This window comes from Danio aesculapii, chromosome 12, assembly GCF_903798145.1.
Source record: "Danio aesculapii chromosome 12, fDanAes4.1, whole genome shotgun sequence".
NCBI lineage: Eukaryota > Metazoa > Chordata > Actinopteri > Cypriniformes > Danionidae > Danio > Danio aesculapii.
Window position 1 is genome coordinate 49,278,383 of NC_079446.1, and position 24,785 is coordinate 49,303,167.

Here is a 24,785-nt window from a genome sequence, read left to right on the forward strand (position 1 = left end):
ACACCCTAGCAACCACCTATAACACCATAGACAGAATTCCAGAAACACCATAGCAACACCCTAACAACCACCCAGAACAACAAAACCACAACATGGCAACACCATGGCAACACCCTAGCAACCACCCAGAACACCATAAAATAAAAATTCCAGCAAATCCAGGAACACCCTAACAACCACCCAGAACAACAAAACCACAACAGCAACACCAAGGCAACACCCAAGCAACCACCCAGAATACCAGACAAAATTACAGAAACACCATTGCAACAACCTAACAACCACCAAGAACAACAAAACCACAACATGGCAACAACACGGCAACACCCTAGCAAACACCCAGAACACCATAGACAGAATTCCAGAAACACCATAGCAACACCCTAGCAATCACCCAGAACACCATAGACAGAATTCCAGAAACACCATAGCAACACCCTAACAACCACCCAGAACAACAAAACCACAACATACCAACACAATGGCAACACCTTAGCAACCACCCAGAACACCATAGACAAAATATTAGCAACTACACAAACACCATGGCAACAACCTAATAACCACCCAGAAGAACAAAACCACAACACAGCAACAACACAGCAACACCCTAGCAACCACCCAGAACACCATAAAAAAAAAATTTCGCAACTCTCAGAACACCATAGCAACACCCTAACAACCACCCAGAACAACAAAACCACAACATAGCAACAACACGGCAACACCCTAGCAACCACCCAGAACACCATAGAAAAATTCTCACAACCCTCGGAACATCATAGCAACAACCCAACAAGATCTGGTCTGCTTCATGACTGTGAGGAATGTGGGCAGGGCTAACAGCCATGGGGCGGAGCAAGTTTTGAATTACACTTGAGTCCCACAGAGAAGCTCTGGGTGGACACTTTTGCTTTGTGTATATTCATGAGTAAAGTTGTGTGCCTCTTTATTCTCTGAATGAGTGCGAGTTACTGTTACAGTCGCATCGCACAATTTCCTAAAGTTGGAATCAATATCCACTTCATTTCGTTTACAGATCTCTAAAACCACACACATACACCTGCAACAACCAATTTCCTAATAACTACAATATAATATACCACAGCTATGTTGTGAATTCTTTTAGACAAGCAACATACACCTCCTTTCAAGAGCATGTGAAAAAACTGTTTTCATACTCACACACACGCACACACACACACACACACACACACACACACACACACACACACACACACACACACACACACACACACACACACACACACACACACACACACACACACACACACACACACACACGAGTGTTTGAAGTGCTCTGGCTGCTGCGAGCGACTGAGGGTTCTACATTTCAGATGTCATTTACTGAAGATGCTTATGTAACACACTTGATTGCATAACGGCAGAAACAGGCAGAGGAGGAACTCAACTGCTCCTCTCGCAGACACAAGTTTCAGGTTTTTTCATTTCCACCACCATCATCATCATCATCATCATCATCATCATCTCAGCACTGTTCTCCCATGACGCATCAGATCTGTGGCTCCTAATTAATACATGAATAAAATAAAAGCCTGTGGGCAGCTTAGACTTCAATCACAGTTTGCAGTGATCTGTAACACCCAGAGCGCTGACTCCTCTCTCTGCAGGAGCAATGTAAAACGCCCGTCCCAAACGCTCCTGTGTAAAGGCCAGTGCACTGACAGGTGTGCTTTCCTTTCGACCTAAATTCAACTGTCCTGTTGATTTCTACAGCACTCAATTGGTGTTCTTCTAGAGTAATATCCAAACAATATAATAACCAGGATTTCACATTGAACACCCTAAAAATCCCAACAACCACCTAGAAAAACCCAGCAACACCCCAACAACACCCTAAACAGCAAAGCAACACCCCAACAACCACCCAGCGCAACAACACAACACCACAGCAACACCCCAGTAACCACCAAAAACACCATAGCCACACCCCTACAATAACCAAGTACACCTTTGAAGAATTCCTGCAACTGCCAGAACACCATAGCAACACCCCAACATCCACCCAGAACAACAAAACATCAACATATCACAACCCCAGCAGCACTCAACTCAATAGCAACACCTCAACAACCACCCAGTAAATAGCAACACCCAACAGAACCCAGAACAACATAGCAACAGTTTATTAAAACCACAGCAACACCCAACACCATAACAACACCTTAACAACCACCCAGTAAATAGCAACCCCTCAACAGAACCCAGAACACCATAGAACAATTCCTGAAATTCCATAGCAACAAGCCAACATCCACCCCGAACAACATAGCAACAGTTTCTCAAAACCACAGCAACACCCAACACAATAGCTACCCCTTAGCAACCACGCAGTAAATAGCAACACCCCAACAGAACCCTGAACACCTTAGCATAATTCCAGAAATACCATAACAACACCCCAACATCCACCCAGAACAACATAGCAACAGATTATTAAAACCACAGCAACACCCAACACCATAGCAACACCTCAACAACCACCCAGTAAATAGCAATACCCCAACAGAACCCAGAACAACATAGCAACAGTTTATTAAAACCACAGCAACACCCAACACCCAACACGGCCCCCGCGGCTGCAGTTTCGGGTGTTTTGTAACTTTGGAGGCGTGTCCAAACGCCAGGTAAGACTATATATTTGAACACATTTGGTCTAGCTAGCAGGAGAAGCACTTTAGCATCGAGAGCAACACCGAGTAAGTACATTTAGACCTGTTTTCAGTTGCTGTGTTTGGTTAGAGAACACTTAGACTTGTTTCAGCTGGTTGTGTATTGGTTGTTGGACATTTAAAAATTATTTTCAGCTATCTGTGTTTAGTGTTTGGTTAGAGAACAGTTAGACTTGTTTCAGCTGGTTGTGTATTGGTTGTTGGACATTTAAATTGTTTTTCAGCTATCTGTGTTTAGTACTAGCAAGTTTTAGCCACTGTTTCCTTTTGTTTACTGTAAGAGCTTGCGTGCCGAGCCGGAGGTTTTTCGCGCGCCCCCGCGGCTGCAGTTTCGGGTGTTTTGTAACTTTGGAGGCGTGTCCAAACGCCAGGTAAGACTATATATTTGAACACATTTGGTCTAGCTAGCAGGAGAAGCACTTTAGCATCGAGAGCAACACCGAGTAAGTACATTTAGACCTGTTTTCAGTTGCTGTGTTTGGTTAGAGAACACTTAGACTTGTTTCAGCTGGTTGTGTATTGGTTGTTGGACATTTAAAAATTATTTTCAGCTATCTGTGTTTAGTGTTTGGTTAGAGAACAGTTAGACTTGTTTCAGCTGGTTGTGTATTGGTTGTTGGACATTTAAAGAGCCCATATTATAGATGAAATAGGGTCATATTTAGGTTGTAAGGGTCTCCAACAACAGTCTAATATGCATGCAAGGTCAAACAACACTTTGATGGTCTTATAATATGCTTTAATTTTTACCTAGTTATCCCAGCGACTCCCATATGAATCGTTCAGCGATTCATTTGTACCCAAACTCGTCCTCAGCGCGAAGCTAATCTGCGCTGATTGGACCAATGACAGGCTGCTGCGATTGGTCGACGACACTGACAGGCTTCAGGGCGAGACAGAGTGAAATGCCCAGCAGATTATCAACAATATAAAAGTAGTCACAGTGTACACACGCTTCATAGTGGATTTTGGCTGCCAGTGGGTGAATGTAATACAGACGATGGACTAGAAAATACTGACGACTAACTATTTTATCAAGCAAAAAGTCCAAGAACTGGCTAGGATATGTCCTAGCAGTCTACTTGCTCTTTTTACACACACGCACACACAGGGCCGGCGCGTCCAGAATAGAGATGGCGCGGCGGCGACACCTCCCTCCCCCCCCGCGTCCTCAGTTACATCCGCGATTTCAACCGCGACACCCCCCCCCCCCCCCGGTCCTCATTTTACAAACGGGTCCCTTTGATCACCCTTTGCCTAGAGCTTTACCCTATTCAGAGACACACACACACACACATCAACCTCCTAAGAGGAGACACTCACACAAACGACCGTCCTCAGAGGAGCCACACACACACACATTACACACACACACATAGCTGACTATCCATAAACAAAGCGGCACGCGTCGCGTTTTCAACGTAGCTTTACACGCGATATGAGAATATAAAGAGTTAACCTGATACAGCACACACGGTTACAAGTAACAAAACACAACTAAATGCATAATTTGCAAGCTAGAGTAAACGAGGCAACAATTTTAATCGCACGTACTTACACTGGTGAAATGGGGGAAGAAACTGATTCATGATCCACTGATCCTTGTTCTGACAGTCTTTACTGATCCTTCCTTTAACAAACTGATGAAGTCTTCTTTGTAAGCAGGTAGTTTCCAGAGGCTCTCGATCTGCTCAAGGCTAGGCTATATGCTAAGGTTTCATCTTTGGGTGAACTGACAATAATCTCCATCTGCACAGCGTGACTTCATTCTACCAGTGTCTGTGTGTGTCTCTGTGTGTGTGTGTGTGTGTGTGACTTTTTTCTGTTAGTGGGCGGGGCCGCAGGTTTCAAATCTCCCGGGCTTGCGCGTGCAACTACTTGTGTTTCGTAGCTGCGTCATCGCGAAACACCTAATAACTCGTTATCAAGACGACTCGTTTGAAGCACTATGAGTCGACTCTTTTATAGATGAATCAATAGTTTTAAACACTGTAAACTTACAGATTTAAGCCTTAGCTGGATATTTCACTTCACTTAGAGCTGTGTGACACACTACATGGAAGGGCATTTTCAAAAAGCCATAATATGGGCTCTTTAAAAATTATTTTCAGCTATCTGTGTTTAGTGTTTGGTTAGAGAACAGTTAGACTTGTTTCAGCTGGTTGTGTATTGGTTGTTGGACATTTAAAAATTATTTTCAGCTATCTGTGTTTAGTGTTTGGTTAGAGAACAGTTAGACTTGTTTCAGCTGGTTGTGTATTGGTTGTTGGACATTTAAATTGTTTTTCAGCTATCTGTGTTTAGTACTAGCAAGTTTTAGCCACTGTTTCCTTTTGTTTACTGTAAGAGCTTGCGTGCCGAGCCGGAGGTTTTTCGCGCGCCTCCGCGGCTGCAGTTTCGGGTGTTTTCACTCTCGAGGCGTGTCCACCTGAGCTCAATCAGCAAAGCGCTCGGGGGTGTATATAAGCGACTAGTCTCACCGCGGCAGCGGTCGCGGCAGCCTCGTGTGAAGCCCGCCTCGTGTGAAGACCGACGAGGGTAAAGACCATCGACTCTACCTGTGCGACTCCACCGAGCAAAGACACCGACAAAGCACTTGAGTACTTCTTACTTTATTTTTTTTTTCCTTTTCTCTGCACTCATTATTGTTTTCCTTGCACTTTATTATGTGTTTACTAATTCCTGTTGTTACTAATACTCGCAGAGCACGGGAGGTACGCTGCAGGCGCAACCCTCACAACCTTCGATCAATTCATGTATCCTCTATTTCACAACTCTCTCTCTCTGTGGGCCTCTGGAATTGTCAATCTGCTGTTAACAAAGCAGATTTTATTACCTCCATAGCCACTCATTATGACTTTAGTCTCATGGCTCTAACTGAAACCTGGCTGAGACCGGAGGACACTGCTACACATGCAGCTCTTTCTACTAATTTCTCTCTTTCCCACACCCCTCGTCAGACAGGGAGAGGGGGTGGGACTGGACTACTGATTTCCAAAGAATGGAAATTCACTCAGAGACCGTCCCTGCCAAAAATCAGCTCTTTTGAATTCCATGCAGTCACCATTATCCACCCCTTTCGCATAAATGTGGTTGTCATCTACCGCCCACCGGGTACATTAGGTCACTTCTTGGATGAACTGGATGTTCTTCTCTCATCTTTTTCTGATTATGACACTCCCTTGTTGGTGCTAGGTGACTTCAACATCCACATAGAAAGACCTCAAGCTGCTGACTTCCAGACTCTGCTTGCATCTTTCGACCTCAAAAGAGCACCTACCTCTGCTACTCACAAATCAGGTAATCAACTAGACCTTATTTACACTCGACATTGCCTCGCTGACCAAACACTAGTAACTCCACTACAAACATCAGATCATTTCCTTCTCTCTCTCAACATCCACATTACTCCTGAGCCGCCACACACTCCTACTCTAGTTGCCTTTCGCAGAAACCTACGCTCTCTCTCACCCAACAGTCTATCCACCATTGTTTCTAACTCTCTTCCTCCATCTTCCAAACTCTCTGCACTTGATACGAACAGTGCAACTGATACACTCTGCTCCACGCTAACATCATGTCTAGACAGACTATGCCCTCTGACATCCAGACCAACCCGAGCCAGTCCTCCTGCACCCTGGCTCTCTGATGTTCTCCGTGAGCATCGCTCAAAACTTCGGGCTGCTGAGAGAAGCTGGCGAAAAACAAAAAATCCTGAACAGCTCATAACATACCAAACTCTTCTGTCTTCTTTCTCGACTGAGGTTACTTCTGCAAAGCAGACATACTTCAGTCAGAAAGTCAACAGTGCCACCAATTCTCGCTTGCTTTTTAAAACATTTTCCTCCCTCCTTCACCCTCCTCCTCCACCCGCATCCTCCACACTCACTACTGATGACTTTGCTACATTCTTTTGCACCAAAACTGCAAAAATCAGTGCTCAATTTGCTGCACCTACAACAAACACGCAAGATACACCACCAACACCACACACACTCACCTCTTTCTCCCAGCTCTCTGAGTCTGAGGTGTCCAATCTCGTGCTATCAAGCCATGCAACCACCTGTCCGCTAGATCCCATTCCCTCTCATCTCCTGCAAGCCATTTCTCCTGCAGTCATACCAACACTGACTCACATAATTAACACATCTCTTGACTCTGGTCTATTCCCTACTTCATTAAGCAGGCTAGGGTAACCCCTCTGCTAAAGAAACCCAACCTGGATCAAACGCTACTTGAAAACTACCGACCGGTATCCCTGCTTCCATTCATGGCCAAGATTTTGGAGAAAGTAGTGTTCAATCAAGTCCTAGACTTTCTTACTCAAAACAACCTCATGGACAACAAGCAATCTGGCTTTAGGAAAGGCCACTCAACTGAGACTGCCCTGCTCTCGGTCGTGGAGGACCTCAGACTGGCTAAAGCAGACTCTAAATCATCTGTCCTCATCTTGCTGGATTTATCAGCTGCTTTTGACACTGTAAACCACCAGATCCTGCTATCTACGCTTGAGTCACTGGGCGTCACAGGCACTGTTATTCAATGGTTCAGTTCCTACCTCTCGGACAGGTCATTCAGGGTGTCGTGGAGGGGAGAGGTGTCCAACCTACAGCATCTATACACTGGGGTACCTCAGGGCTCTGTGCTTGGACCACTTCTCTTCTCTATCTACACGGCATCTTTAGGAACAGTCATCCAGAAACATGGTTTTTCCTACCACTGCTATGCTGATGACACCCAGCTATACCTCTCTTTCCACCCTGATGATCCCTCGGTTCCAGCTCGCATTTCAGCCTGCCTGTCAGACATTTCACTCTGGATGAAAGATCATCATCTCCAGCTTAACCTCATGAAAACGGAAATGCTTGAAGTTTCTGCCAACCCGACTCTTCACCATAACTTTTCAATCCAGATGGATGGAGCAACCATCACTGCATCCAAAATGGTAAAAAGCCTTGGAGTTACGATTGATGACCAACTAAACTTCTCTGACCACATTTCTAGAACTGCCCGATCTTGCAGATTCGCACTCTACAACATCAGAAAGGTCCGACCCTTCCTATCTGAACATACAGCTCAACTCATTGTTCAAGCTCTTGTCCTCTCCAAACTGGACTATTGCAACTCTCTGCTAGCCGGGCTACCAGCTAGTTCTATTAAACCTCTTCAGCTGCTTCAGAACGCAGCAGCACGAGTGGTCTTTGATGAACCCAAAAGAGCACATGTCACTCCGCTACTCACCCGTTTGCACTGGCTTCCAGTTGCTGCCCGCATCAAATTCAAAGCTCTGATGTTTGCTTACAAAGTGACCTCTAGCTGTGCTCCTTCGTATCTGCTCTCACTTCTGCAGATATATGTGCCCTCCAGAAACTTGCGTTCTGTGAATGAACGTCGCCTCGTTGTTCCATCCCAAAGAGGGAAGAAATCACTTTCCCGAACTCTCACATTCAATCTGCCCAGTTGGTGGAATGAACTCCCCAACTACATCAGAACAGCAGAGTCACTTGCTGTCTTCAAGAAACGACTAAAAACTCAACTGTTTAGTCTCCACTTTTCCTCCTAATCTGCAATTGCCTCTCTGGCTATACCACTAACTGAGCCCTCTTTCTCTCTCTCTCTAAAAAAAAAAAAAAAAAAAAAATCTCTACTAATGTTTTGCTTCTTAGACTTTTACACGCCTGAAACTTGTCTATAGCGCTTGTTCACTGCTGCTCTTATAGTTGTGTAAATTGCTTCCTTGTCCTCATTTGTAAGTCGCTTTGGATAAAAGCGTCTGCTAAATGACTAAATGTAAATGTAAATATAAACACCATAGCAACACCTTAATAAACACCCAGTAAATAGCAACACCCCAACAGAACCCAGAACAACATAGCAACAGTTTATTAAAACCACAGCAACACCCAACACCATAACACCTTAACAACCACCCAATAAATAGCAATCCCCAACAGAACTCAGAACACCCTAGATCAATTCCTGAAATTCCATAGCAACAAGCCAACATCCACCCAGAACAACATAGCGACAGTTTATCAAAACCAGAGCATTACCCAACACCATAGAAACACCTTAGCAACCACCCAGTAAATAGCAACCCCTCAACAGAACCCAGAACACCCTAGAACAATTCCTGAAATTCCATAGCAACAAGCCAACATCCACCCAGAACAACATAGCAACAGTTTCTCAAAACCACAGCAGCACCCAACACCATAGCAACATCTTAACAACCAAGCAGTAAATAGCAACACCCCAACAGAACCCTGAACACCTTACCATAATTCCAGAAATACCATAGCAACAACCCAACATCCACCCAGAACAACATAGCAACAGTTTATTAAAACCACAGCAACACCCAACACCATAGCAACACCTTAACAACCACCCAGTAAATAGCAACATCCCAACAGAAGCCAGAACAAGTTTATCAAAACCAGAGCAGCACCCAACACAATAGCTACACCTTAGCAACCCCGCAGTAAATAGCAACACCCCAACAGAACCCCAAACACCTTAGCACAATTCCAGAAATACCATAGCAACACCCCAACGTCCACCCAAAACAACATAGCAACAATTTATCAAAACCACAGCAACACCCAATACCATAGCTACACCTTAGCAACTACCCGGTAAATAGCAACACCCCAACAGAACCCTGAACACCCTAGAATAATTCCAGAAATACCATAGCAACACCCCAACATCCACCCAGAACAACATAGCAACAGATTATCAAAACCACAGCAACACCCAACATCATAGCTACACCTTAGCAACCACCCAGTAAATAGCAACACCCCAACAGAACCCAGAACACCCTAGAATAATTCCAGAAATACCATGGCAACACCCCAACATCCACCCAGAACAACATAGCAACAGTTTATCAAAACCACAGCAACACTCAACACCATAGCTACACCTTAGCAACCACCCGGTAAATAGCAACACCCCAACAGAACCCTGAACACCCTAGAATATTTCCAGTAATACCATAGCAACACCCCAACATCCACCCAGAACAACATAGCAACAGATTATCAAAACCACAGCAACACCCAACATCATAGCTACACCTTAGCAACCACCCAGTAAATAGCAACACCCCAACAGAACCCAGAACACCCTAGAATAATTGCAGAAATACCATAGCAACACCCCAACATCCACCTAGAACAACATAGCAAAACCATAGTAACTCTAAGTTTACCAACTATGACGACTTCCAAAAGTCTTCATTGCGTTGAATTTCAGACATGGTGTGTGAAGTCTCTGAAGGCGGAGTGTAAATGTCAGCATTTGTTTGCGGAGCGCAGTGCTCTATGAAGCAGATCTCCTTCAAACAGACGTGACCTCTGTTTGTCCTCCGCTCGGCCCCAGGGCATTGTGGGATTGTGTTTGGACTGTCTGACGGTTTGCTCATTAGCGTCCACAGCCGCTCACGCATCACCTCAGGATTTCTCTCAGCACGGCTCTGCTAACCGCCAGACTCCAGGACTATAATAAGCTTTCTGTCACTGTCAGAAGGGCCTCATTTATTCATGAAGCATCAATGATTCAGGCTGAGGAGTTTCTGATGAGCCGCAGCCCTCGTTTCACTCACATCACACAAACGGCTAACATCACATCTGCTTATCTGCTAATGCTAACAGTTTAAAAACCAAAAGAAAACATAATCAAAACTTAGTGATGAACTGAAATTAAATAAAGTGTTTAGAAGATAAAAGACTGATATAAACATCCAAAGCTTGCTGTTTGTCACTTCCGCCTACATGGATCAATGGTCACCTCATACTTCAGTTTCTCATCAAAACCTTCTGACCAATCAAATGCTCTCTAGTATCTGACATGCCCCGCCCCCTTCTTCTCATTGGCTTTTTCATTTGAAACTCCACATTTATAATCCTCTCAGTCGCTGACATTATCTTCAGCAGCTCAAACACTGGCTAATGGAAAGACGGCTGCTTCTCACTCAGGGCTATTTATGCTAATGAGGGACAGATGGGCACTAGTGGGCGGGGCTTTCTCACTCTGATGACACGTACAAAGGGAGGATGTCAATCAAAGTGTTTCTGCAGACTGTTTTAATAAAGTCTGATTAGAACAAATACAATTACTTCATGTTAACCATTAGAGGCTGGATTTATTCACACTACTGACACAACTTTTTTAACCCCTTATCAAAGTAACTTCTGCATAATAATCCCTTTTAAAACGTCTACAAAAGTCTAAAAATGATCAGAGACCTGTTTGATCAAACCTGTTTGATTGAACATCTGAATGAAGCCGTGTGACTTAACCAGATTACACAGATCGCCCTCTAGTGGAGAACCATACGATATTATAAACATTTCGAAACACTTCTGGCGTAACAAAACCCAGTTTACTGAAATCACATGCCCTTGCTAATTTGATAAGAGCTCCAATAAACAGATTCAAGACAGAAGATTGGTAAAGGTTTTAAAACTTCATGAAGCAGCGTAATTCATGTGGATTTTATGGCATAACACAGATCGCCCCCTAGTGGAGAACCATAACGTTTCTGAAATGTTTTGAAATCATTCTGACCTACCGAAGCCCCGTTTAATGAAATCACATCCCCTTGCCAATTTGATAAAAGCTTCAAAACCAGATTAAAGACAGAAGATAGGTAAAGGTTTTGAAACTATGAAGCTGAACATCTGAATGAAGCAGCGTGATTCATGTGGATCTTACAGTATTACACAGATCGAATTTTCTAAACTTTTCAAAACACTTCTGACATAATGTATGCTTGTTTACTGAAATCACATGCCCTTGCCAATTTGATAAGATCTCCAAAACCAGATTCAAGACAGACGATTGGTAAAGGTTTTAAAACTTCAAGCAGCGTAATTCATGTGGATTTTATGGCATAACACAGATCGCCCCCTAGTGGAGAGCCATAACATTTCTGAAATGTTTTGAAACACTTCTGACCTACCAAAGACTAGTTTACTGAAATCACATGACCTTGCCAATTTGATAACATCTCCAAAACCAGATTAAAGACAGACGATTGGTAAAGGTTTAGAAACTATGAAGCTGAACATCTGAATGAAGAAGTGAGATTTTACAGTATTACACAGATCACCCTCTAGTGGAGAATCGTAACATTTTCGAGATGTTTCAAAACACTTCTGACCTACCGAAGCCCCGTTTACTGGAATCACATGCCCTCGCCAATTTGATAAGATCTCCAAAACCAGATTCAAGACAGAAGATTGGGGGTGTCAAAATTAATTGTTTCTTCGGTGCACCGCGGATATTATGAACTGACGTCATTAATCTCATAACTATATCATCATAGCTTACTATGGGGAGGGAGGCGAGCGCAAGTATTTACAAAGCTCCAACTAACTAAAAACACAGAAACTGTGCACAATTTGACTGCATGTGTGTTTGCTGGATCAGTCTTTCACTGACACTTACAGCAGAAGCCCCTATTTCACTGTGATTGAGAGAATAAAAGTGAACTGTATTTCTCTCTCTCTCTCACTGTTACCCATTTGACCTGCTGCGTGGCTTTTCCTCTCCTCTCGGCTGTTACAGTGATACTTCTGGATACAGACACGAGCGTGCCAGTTTTCTCCACCGTGTCTATCATGAATCAGCTGTGATCGTCGCTGCAGTGTTGCCAGATGTAGCTCACTGATTTCAGCCCAAAAACTATCCAAAGCCCGCCGAAAAGCCTACCTAAAACCGCCCAATCTGGCAACAATCTGCTGTTTATCAGTGTCACTCATCAGTGAACAGCGCATGAAGTAAAATATACAATTGTGTATAGAAAGCACGTCAATGCACCGTGATGCACAGAGATATCGAATTGAACCCAATTGATGGCATGATAATCGTAACCAAACCGTGAGACCAGTGTAGATTCACACCTCTACAGAAGATTGGTAAAGGTTTTAAAACGTCATGAAGCTGAACATCTGACTGAAGCAGCGTGATTCATGTGGATCTTACAGTATTACACAGATCGCCCTCTAGAGGAGAACCATACAATTTTCTAAACTTTTCAAAACCCTTCTGACATAATGAATGCTTGTTTACTGAAATCACATCCCCTTGCCAATTTGATAAGATCTTCAAAACCAGATTCAAGACAGACGATTGGTAAAGGTTTCGAAACTATGAAGCTGAACATCTGAGTTAAGAAGTGAGATTTTACAGTATTACACAGATCACCCTCTAGTGGAGAATCGTAACATTTTCGAGATGTTTCTAAACACTTCTGACCTACCGAAGCCCCGTTTACTGGAATCTCATGCCCTCGCCAATTTAATAAGATCTCCAAAACCAGATTCAAGACAGAGGACTGGTAAAGGTTTCGAGAACTCTTCAGAACATCTGACCGAAGCAGCGTGATTTTACTGTAAAGACACTGATTTAATAAAGCTGTGCGCACCTGAGAATACGCTGGGGATCTTGGACAGAAAGCTCTTGACGGTGCGGATGGGGATGCCGCTCTTCTCGTCCTGCATGCGGGCGATGATGTCCTCCATCTGCAGAAGAAGAGAAAGAGAGAGAGAGAGAGAGATCAGATCCACGGCCTGCAACAATCACATTAATTACACACTTCATAATGAGTCTCCCATTCTCTCTAATTACTCTTAATCTCTGTGTGATTAAACATAGTGTTGAGCTCACATTTACTCTTCACTGCTGACAGAAACACACTCCTTCTAAACCTCCACACAGCAGCAAACAAACACACGCACACACACACACACACACACACACACACACACACACACTAGAATATAAAAAAGTAATGCTGGGCAAAGATTATTCATGATTCTAAATAAAAGTTTGTTTTGACATGAACTTTCCTTCGTGTTTTGTTCGTTTATTTAGCATGGGTCGCCACAGTGGAATGAACCGCCAACTTATAAAATCATATGTTTTATGCAGCGGATGCCCTTCCAGCTCCAACCCAGTACTGGGAAACACCCATACACACTCATTCCACACACACACTCTCATACACTACAGCCAATTTAGCTTATTCAATTCCCCTATAGCGCATGTGTCTGGACTGGGGGGAAACTGGAGCACCCGGAGGAAACCCATGTCAACAAGGGGAGAACATGCAAACTCCACACAGAAATGCCAACTGGCCCAGCCGGGACTCGAACTAGCGACCTTCTTGCTGTGAGACGACAGTGCTACCCACTGAGCCACCATGTCACCATTTATTAAATCTTCTGAAGCACCTACTAAATCATAAATCGATGAATAAATAAACCGCTTGAAACGTGAAGTAAATATTTAGCATAATCATAAATGTAAACAAAACTATGTGTGATATCAATGTGTTCATTTCTCAGAAACTGTATAAACTGATAATACGAAGATGTATTTATATACGTCATTAATATAAAATTTAATTAAAGATAAAAAAAAAATAGCATTGAAATCAATATAAATAACGTTAGATAAAACTAAATACATAATTCTCAGTGTATATCTGCAAATGCATAATTAAAAGCACAAACCAAAAATAAAATAAAATGCTGGTTTACTTAACAGGCCACTCACGAACTAATAATAAACTAAACTAAACTAAACTAAAATAAAATAAAAGTAAAATAGATAAATCAAACAAACATTCATTCATTGATTTTCTTTTTTAGCTTAGTCCCTTTATTAATATGGGGTTGCTACAGCGGAATGAACCGCCAACTTATCCAGCATTTGTTTTACACAGCGGATGCCCTTCCAGCCGCAACCCATCACTGGGAAACATCCATACACACATTCACACACACATACACTACAGACAATTTAGCTTACCCAATTCACCTGTACCGCATGTCTTTGGACTGTGGGGGAAACCGGAGCACCCGGAGGAAACCCACGCGAACGCAGGGAGAACATGCTCCACACAGAAACGCCAACTGAGCCGAGGCTCGAACCAGCGACCTTCTTAAATCAAACAAACAAAACAATGAAATTTAATTAAAATAAATAAATAAATAAATAATGTAAAAAATAAAAATAAACCACTCAGAACACCTCAGCAACCGCCTAGCAACCACACAACACCCTAGCAATGCCTTAGAAACCACCTAGCAACCACTCTGAATACCCTAGCAGCCCCTATCAATCACTCAGAACACCATAACAACTGCCTAGCAACACCCTAGCAACCATCTAGCAACAACTAAGCAACCACTCAGAACACCCCAGCAATGCCTTAGAACACCTTAGCAACCCCTCAGAACACCCAAGCAACCGCCTAGCAAGAAGCATGCCAATCCATACTAGAGACATGCTAGCATATATGTAGTTATCTATCTATGCCAACTTTCTCAAGCCACCATAAAGTCTGTCTACGAACTTGACCTCTCTAGTGTGTGAACTACACGACACCAATCTGTGGTTTTCTCAAACACTCCAGTGTGTTTAAAGTGTGTCATCCAGTCAATAACACACACACACACACACACACGCACACACACACACACACACACACACACACAGCTGGTTCGGTGGCTCAGATGGCCATGTGTTGTTAAATAATACATGTGGTAAACTTTAATATCAGAGGTCAACAGCAGGCCATAAACACACTCTTACTGACGAACTCTCACACCTGAAACAACACACAACAGTGAAGCACAATCACTCGCTTTACTGCTCTGCAACTCATAGACCCAATCCCAATTCTACCCCTTCCCCTAACCCCTACCCCTCGTTTTGCGCATGAAGGGGTAGTGGTGTCCCAATTCTCTTTAGCTTGAAGACGTAAGGCTAAGGGGAAGGGGTGAACAGCCCTTCAAATGAAGATTTTTCTGGACCACACTCGAAACCAAGGGGTAAGAAATTTTCCCAGAAACCCCAGCCACAAAAGGATAGCTACACCCGGAAGTAAGGAGATTTTTACAACAAGCAAGCACATGATTTAATATATTCATAACCACATTAGTGTTTTACCGTCATGCTTTAAATAAAATGCTAAAATAAAAACTGTTAAATTTCACTATCTATAATCCATAATAATAACTTCAGTACAGCAGTCCCACAACATTCTGTCACTCCATGACACTCGAATACCCTGTCAGAAAACTCTAGTGGCTGAGGATGAGCTTTTTACAGTGTCTGCTATAATGTTAATGTAGTTTTCGTGTGTTTATATAGATGAATATGGCCACGGTGTAAATGCACAGTACAGTTATGGCACGGGTCACCTTTATCAGGCTTGCGTTTCCACTAACAAGGGTACCCTTTTGGTGGGCGTGGTGTATGACAGAAAGTTTCAGTCGACGTCATTCTCGCTGGAGGAAATGTCTACAATAAAGCTGTACGGGTCACTCACATATCATATGAGAAGCACTTCACAAAACAGATGCTTCACACACATAAATACTTGTGTATAAATGTTTATTACTAACTTTACTATGAACATGAGTTGATTATAACTGCAGATCAATGACAGTGTGAAACAGCCTACTGTAACGTCTGTAATTATATTAAATAACTAAATAAATGAACATATAAACACATACAGCCCCTTACAGTCTCCGATATGTTCCCAACTACAGAAGAACTACATATAGCAGACATTTCGTCAGTATTTAGGTTCAAAACAACACAAAATATAGCCCACAGTCAGTGTAAACCTCTCATCTGTGTCTGTAATCTTCAGCAGCACATGTAGCCTCTGTTAGAGAGTAATTCTGTCATTCCCAGTTCTTATTAGTCCAAAAGGTGATAATAACAATAATAGTTAATCATGGCATTTTGTTCATGTTTGCTGAATAATAATGTGCTCCTTTTTTCCGGCTTCTCCTTTGTTTCTTCAAACTCTCGCGTTTGTCAGTATCTGACAGGATCGGGTTTCAAAAGCACGTCAATAATCAAGCGCAGGTTATTATCATCAGCTCAAGAAGTTTGTTATTTCAGATATAGACGCGCGGCGAACACAAGCAAGAAAGCGAAACCGACCATGGCTCGTTATTACATGTATCTATAATTCCGCTGTAATGTCTCGGCTCGTCGGCTGTGTATTTCAAGCATGGCGTTTTTTTTGTTTTCATTCTGGCTTGTTGCGTAAGCGAATGACGTATCTCTGTAAACCAATAGCATTCAGCTGCGCGTCTAGCTCCGCCTTTCGGTACCCTTTCTCGTGTTTGGTATTCTTTCGAAAGGGTGCCGAAAAAGTGGTACGGTACGGTTCGGTACGCCTTTTAACAGTGGAAACAGCCATAAAAGCGTACCAAACCGAACCGTACCACTCAGTGGAAACGGGCCATTAGGATCTTATTGCCACATTATATCATTAAAATAACATGATATATGCCTTCAGTGATTTCCTGAAGATAAATACCAAAAATAACACAACTAGAATAACTACAGCAGTTGTGATTGTCAATCTCATATGAAGCAAGAGATCGCGATGACATATGATGACGTGTGCAGGTGCTGTAAAGGTGTCCCAATTCTTGGGGTAAATTTTGAAGCCCTTCCCCTTCACACTCTGTTTTAAGGGCCAAAAGGAAGGGGTACACAAATAGAACTGGGATTGGGCCTTAATGTCACTTGCATTCACAGCTAGGCCTCAATCAAGTTTAGTTTTTGGCCCTTGATAAGAAAAAGTTTAAGCACCCCTGACTGAGGATGCGTTCACACCTGTAGATTGATTCTTTTGTCATGAAACAGGGATTAAAATTGTAACAATGTTGCTCTTTGTTCTCAGTGCGGTTCGCTTTCACACGTTTCTAAACGGACCAAAACAGCTAAAACAAGTCACGCGCGAGAGAACGATCCTCACATTGGACAGAGTTTCACAGTTTATTTTCCAGAGTCTCGCTCAGCTGTCATGCATCCTTATTTTAATTTATGGCAATGAACAATAAGATATTATGAGCAAAAAGCTGAGCTTTAATTTTGAATAGTGACACCCGCAGACATTGTCACCAAGTATAAATCAGAGGTAAGACTTTCTCATATCGTTAGCTAGAATTGCGCATTATAGGCTTTACATTAGAGAGAGAAATAACAGATAAATCAAGACCTGTGGTTTGGTTCATTTGGTCTGGATCAAGAGCAACAAATGATACATTGCAGCATTTCTCTGAAGTTTTAGGTCCTTTTCACTGATTCCTTTGGTCTGAACCAGTTGAAAAGAACCAAAATGCAGTCATGTGACAAAATCCACATCACTCATTGGCCAGATGCTACTGAACGCATTTCCTAAACTGCTTTTTCGATTGGTCAGAATTAACATGCGGGAAAATGCCAATGGAACTCCCGCAAGTAAACAAACCGGCAGACACAAAATGTCATTGCACTGGCTGATTGTATCTCTGGTCATAGTATACTATATAGCTTGTATACATAACTTAAGACTAATTACCATGTTTTTAAACATTCAGGATGCACGCAGGGAGGTGGCAGAAAAAAACGGGAGCGCTAGCATTTACAGCGAGGGAATGACATCCGATGCGGTACAGAGTTTGGTGTTGTCTTAGAAATAAGATATATTGATTACATATTACATATACATATATATTATTTACATAATGCTTTCAGCGTATTATTACAGCTCGTCACCCAGTGATTGGGCAAAATTAACGTTAAAGTGAGCGCTGTTCGTCTGACAGATCCATTTGTGATAGCACGCTCCCAATGAATACTGGATAAGATGAAATGACCAAGCATCCAGCCCCAAATATACAAGCTCACTGAAACTCCAAGTGATTTTACAAGAGAGAAGTTAAAGATCTACAAGTCTTTGGATGCCTACAGTTTTGTTCAGTGTGGTCATGTGCAAGAAATAATGCTCCATGATGACCAGATTCAACACTATGCAGTGCTGAACACAGAGATTCTGCCTAGCTAAAGACAAGGAAAGAAGACGGAGCGGTACAAGACCTGGGTAATCATCAACAAGCAGAACGACTGCATTCTGACAGAGAACTGCACCTGTACAGCAGGGTGTGTGAACTTACACATAGAGGTAAAGCTGGTTTTATATTCACACATTCAGACTTTCTCCTTAATAATATAATTTCAGTAAAGTATTATTTACAAACTCTAAATAGTGAAATCATATTAGCAGCCAATGACTATCAAAGTACAACACTGTTCACAGTCAAATAAACAGTGTTAATGCTGTGTTCAAGTCACACTTGCAGGTTATTTCAGACCGAATATTCAAAGTGCCGTGGTCAACAATATAGGGAGTGTGTCACAAGCTGTCACTGAATGAATGTGTGAATATAAAACCAACTTTACCTTAATAACTTACACTTCCACGTCTCATTCTGAGCATTCAGTGTCCGCAGTTTAATTCACCATGTTTAACTGTTTATGCTGAAATCATTGCTGCAATCAAAAACGAGTAATGTGTCTGATTCAGCAGAACGTGAACTTACCTGATACAACATGAGAACTGCAGAGTCCAGCATTTCTAATCAGGTCCTCACTCCATTCAGCTCCCTTTAGCCAAAGATGTCTGCAGTTGGCATTAAAGCGGTGTGGTGTACGGTAAAAGTTAGGTTTTCTATTTCTATTTCTAATTTGGCGTCCTGCCACACAACACCATGTGTTTCCTATTGCAGCCGGTCTTTTTTTGTAACCGGGGACCCATGTGACGTCAAGTGTGACGTAAGTTGGTAATTGGTCTATACATTGAGAATGAAGTGCGGCTGCGGCTGGAAAACAATCTTTTAATGCAATGCAAACAGTGAAGGATTTAGGAGGAGGAGTGAATTAATTTAACTAACCTGCGACATCTTCCGGAAATATTACCAACGACCCATCAGGTAATGTTTCTCTCTCTCTCTCTGATTAAAACTGTTGGTAAAGCGCTGTCAACAACTATTTTTCCTCCAAACCCCATAAGATGGGACAGCGCATCAGACTACGGCAGCTGGATTAGTCCAAAAGGTGTAGTACTTTTTGCGGTTGGGTCTGTTTTAGTTTGGATCATGTTCTCACCACAAACGAAGTGCTCCAGGGTTTGTTTGAAAGCGTACCGAGACCACCTCTTCAAGTAGGTCTCAGTATGCTTTTTTGGTCCGCTTTTGGTGCGCACTTGAGTGCGATTGCTACATTCACACCTGCCTAAAGGAACTGCACCAAGAGGGAAAACGAACTCTAGTGCGATTCAACTGAACTAAATAATGCAGGTGTGAAAACACCCCAAATGATCATCATAAAAAAGGCATCATGAAGGAAACTGTAGCGCTTTAAGACTCTTTTAGGAGAGATCGCTCTGAATAATTCATCAGTCGGCAGGAGACTGATCAGGAATTAGAGAAGCAGACGCGTGATCCTGTGTGTTGTGTAACGCTGCAGACTTCACTCGTGCGGAAGAACAAACCTCTGCAAATGAGGACAGCTATTTAGAAGACAAAACCAGCAGCCGATGAATCAGGACTGAATCATCAGAGCAGTGCCACACGTTCAGTGTGTGTCTGTGTGTGTGTGTGTGTGTGTATGCATTGACTGCAGTGTGTGAGTGTAGGTGTGTGTCATATACATACAAATATACACACACCAAAACAAAAGTGTGAGGTCGATTGTGTGTAGTGTGTGTGTGTGTGTGTGTGTGTGTGTATGCAATGACTGCAGTGTGTGAGTGTAGGTGTGTGTCATACACATACAAATATACACACACCAAAACAAAAGTGTGAGGTCGATTGTGTGTAGTGTGTGTGTGTGTGTGTGTGTGTGTGTGTGTGTGTGTGCGGTGACTGCAGTGTGTGAGTGTAGGTGTGTGTCATATACATACACTTATACACACACACAAACAAAAGTGTACAGTAGAATGTGTGTAATGTGTGTGCGTGCGCGGTGACTGCAGTGTGTGAGTGTAGGTGTGTGTCATATACATACAAATATACACACACCAAAACAAAAGTGTGAGGTCGAATGTGTGTAGTGTGTGTCTGTGCACGATGACTGCTGTGTGTGAGTGTAGGTGTGTGTTATATACATACAAATATCCATTGACCAAAACAAAAGTGTGTTGTCGAATGTGTGTGTGTTTGTGTGTGAGTGTGTGTTTACAGGCTTGGGTGGTAATACGGTAATATGGTATACCGCGAGATCTAAAAAATAGCAACGGTGTCAGTTTTAATACCGTTATACCGTCATAAAAAACATTGCACTTATAGAGGACTGCTGTCTATGTGTGTGTATGTGTGTGTGAATGAGAGAGAGAGCGTGATGCTGTGCGTCGCTGGCTTGGTTCTATGTGTGTGTGTGTGAATGAGAGAGAGCGTCCTGCGCAGATCTCTAATACGAACAAGACAAGCAGGTGACCGTGAGCCTAAAGTGGCATATCCGGTATTCAGTTTCTGAATGGTTTAGGCACAAGCCAACAGTTTGGTGACGCTGTCTGAGCCTTACATCATCATTTATTTTATTATGCACAGTAATACCGGATATCCGGGGTAAAATAGGGAGGAGGTTTGACGGTATCAAAATCTGGATACAGCCCAAGCCTAGTGTTTACGCACATATATACATACATTTATACCTACACAAAAACAGAAGTGTGTGTTAGAATCCGTGTATTGTGTGTGTAGTGTGTGTATACAGTGAGTGCAGTGTATGAGAGTAGATGTGTGTCAAATACATACGAATATACATGCACAAACAAAAGTGTGTGGTAGAATGCGTGTGGGTGTATTCAGTGACTGCAGTGAGAGTGTAGGTGTGTGTTTATACATACAAATACACAGACAAAAACTGTGTGGAGTGTGTGTCTGACCTGTGTGTGTGTGTGTAATGTGGTTACTGCAGTAAGTGCATATGATGTGAACACACGCACACACACACACACACACACACACACACAATATCAAAAGTGTGTGTTAAAATGTGTAGTGACAGCTGTGTGTGTGTATGTGTGTGAATGTGTGTATGTCTGACTGTGTGTGAAAAACATGAGGATGTGTAGGTGCGTGTTTATATGTATGAATAAGTGTGTGCGCGCGAGTGTGAGAGAGAGAGAGAAAGAGTACACACATACATATACATACATATACACATACATATACACACACACACATATATATATATATATATATACACACATATAAACACACACCTACACATCCTCATGTTTATAGCCGTTTTTCCATTAACTGCTCTCAGCACAGTAACCTGCACTTCTGGGACCCGAGCAGTGTGTGGATGTGATGGAGAAACAGTGGGGACCTTTGCAGTTCACAGGTGTAATTACCATTCAAAACCTGCCATTAGCATAATATGATTTCATTAGAGCTGCTCGGCTGAAGGAGAATCACAGCAGATTCACTCTGACAGCAGCCATTTACCTGTCCATCAGAATCCACTGAGATCAACCCGGAGAAACACAATCACTGCAGAACACACTAGTGCTGTTCATTACAGAGCTCAGATTCACACACATCATCAACCAACAGAAGAAAACACATGGAAACAACCTAGCAACCACATTCAAACAATCTAGCAATCGACTGGAAACACCAATGCAACCACATAAAAAACCCTAGCAACCACTGGGAAACATCCTGGCAACAACACAGAAATGCCCTAGCAACAACATACAACATACAAGCAGACACCTGGAAACACCCAAATATCCACTTGGAAAAACCTGACAACCACATAGAAACACTCTAGCAACCACATGGACACATCCTGGCAACCACATAAAACAAGCTAACAATCACCTGAAAACATCCAAGCAACCTCCTGGAATAAGCATAGTAGCAACAGAGTAACACTCAAGGAACCACCTAGAAACATCCTGGCAACCACATAATAACAACCAAGCAATTACCTAGTAACACTCTAGCAACCACCTGGAAACACCTTTAAAAACAGATCAACAACCTAGCAAACACATGGAAACACCATAGAAACAGCAACTGCATAGAAGTGACCTGAACAACACCTAGAAACACCCTAGCAACAACAGAGCAACATCCTATAAACAAAAGGGCAACACTCTAGCAAACATCTGGAAACACCATAGAAACAACAGAGAAACACCTTAGCAAACACCTGGAAACCCACTAGAAACAACAGAATAACACCCCTAGCAACCACCTGGAAACACAATTGAACCACAGAGTAACACCATAGCAACTACCTGAAAAAGCCCATATAAACAACAGAGTAACATCCTAAAAACCACCTCGAAACACCCTAGAAACAACAAAACAACACCTGGAAACAGCCTAGATACAACAGAAAACCATCATAGCAACCACCTGGAAACACCCTAGAAACAACAGAGTAACATCCTAGCAACCACCCTAGAAACAACAGAGTAACATCCTAGCAACCACCCTAGAAACAACAGAACAACACCTGGAAACACCCCTGAAACCTAAGAGCAACACATAACCAACCACCTGGAAACACAATAGAAAAAACAGAACACCACCTGGAAACACACTTTAAACAACATAGTAACATCCTAAAAACCACCTGGAAACACCCTAAAAAACAACAGAACAACACCTGAAAACACACTTTAAACAACAGAGTAACATCCTAAAAACCACCTGGAAACACTCTAGAAACAACAGCATAACATCCTAGCAACCACCCTAGAAACAACAGAACAACACCTTGAAAAAAATATGAAAACAATAGAGCAACAGCCTAGTAACCACCTGGAAACACCATAGAAACAACAGAACAACACCTAGAAACACCCTAGAAACAAAAGAGCAACAACTTAGTAACCACCAGGAAACACCATAGAAACAACAGAACCACACCTAGAAACAACCTAGAAACAAAAGAGCAACACCCTAGTAACCACCTGGAAACACCATAGAAACAACAGACCCACACCTAGAAACAACCTAGAAACAAAAGAGCAACACTCTAGTAACCACCTGGAAACACCATAGAAACAGCAGAACAAAACCTGGAAACACCTGTTGAACAACAGAATAACACAGCGTGGAAACACTCAAGAAACAACCAAGCAACACCCTAGCAACTACCTATAAACACCCTAAGAAAAACAGAGTAACAACTTAGCCAACAACTGGAAACACCCTAGCAACAACAGAGCAACATCCTATAAACAACAGAGAAACACCCTAGCAAACATCTGGAAACACCATAGAAACACCTGGAAGCCCACTAGAAACAACAGAATAACACCCTAGCAACCACCTGGAAACACAATAAAAACCACAGAACACCACCTGGAAACACCCTTTAAACAACAGAGTAACATCCTAAAAACCACATAGAAACAACCTAGAAACAACAGAATAACATCATAGCAACCACCTGGAAACACTCTAGAAACAACAGAGTAACATCCTAGCAACCACCCTAGAAACAACAGAACAACACCTGAAAACAATATAGAAACAATAGAGCAACAGCCAAGCAACCACCTGGAAACACCATAGAAACAACAGAACAATGCCTAGAAACAAAAGAGTAACACCCTAGAAACCATCTGGAAACAACAGAACAACACCTAGAAACCCCCTAAAAACAAAAGATCAACAACCTAGTAACCACCTGGAAACACCATAGAAACAACAGAACCACACCTAGAAACGCCATAGAAATAACACCATAGCAAAAACCTGGAATTACTCTAGAAACAACAGAGCAACACCCTAGCAGCCTCCTGGAAACACCCTAGCGCACGCACTTAGAAATAACCTGGCAACTTGGACTGTCAACTTCTACAGTAGCTCTATGTCGATGTTGTACATTGTTGAATGAATGAGGCTGTGTGTGTGTGTGTGTGTTGTTTTTCAGATGATGGTCATTTCTGATGTGTTACTGCAGTGAAAGTCTCACTAGAGCATCTCTGGCCTATTTTTAATCAAATAATAAGGCCAGAGCTCAGAAATACGACTCATTTCCACTGTGAAGGAGAGATTCTGGAGGATGCTGTCATTAGATCCACCTATTAGGACACTTGAGAAACTCTACGTCTGTGTGTGTGTGTTTGCCTTCCTTCTGTACTGATGCACAAAACCTGACGTTCAACTGAAATCAACAATATTGTTGGTCTGTTTTTATGTTGTTAAATTGAAAAAAAAAAAAGGACTG

General features: G+C 42.5%; 1 protein-coding gene across 2 annotated transcripts in view; it reads right to left on the reverse strand.

Moving 5' to 3' along the window:
- The window catches only part of rgs7b (regulator of G protein signaling 7b), a 99,897-nt gene that overhangs the window by 46,822 nt on the left and 28,290 nt on the right, over nt 1-24,785 (reverse strand). For both annotated transcript variants that reach the window (XM_056469480.1, XM_056469479.1), the window contains exon 3: nt 13,153-13,249. In XM_056469480.1, the coding sequence (XP_056325455.1) occupies nt 13,153-13,249 (97 nt within the window). The remainder of the gene's footprint in view (nt 1-13,152; nt 13,250-24,785) is intronic.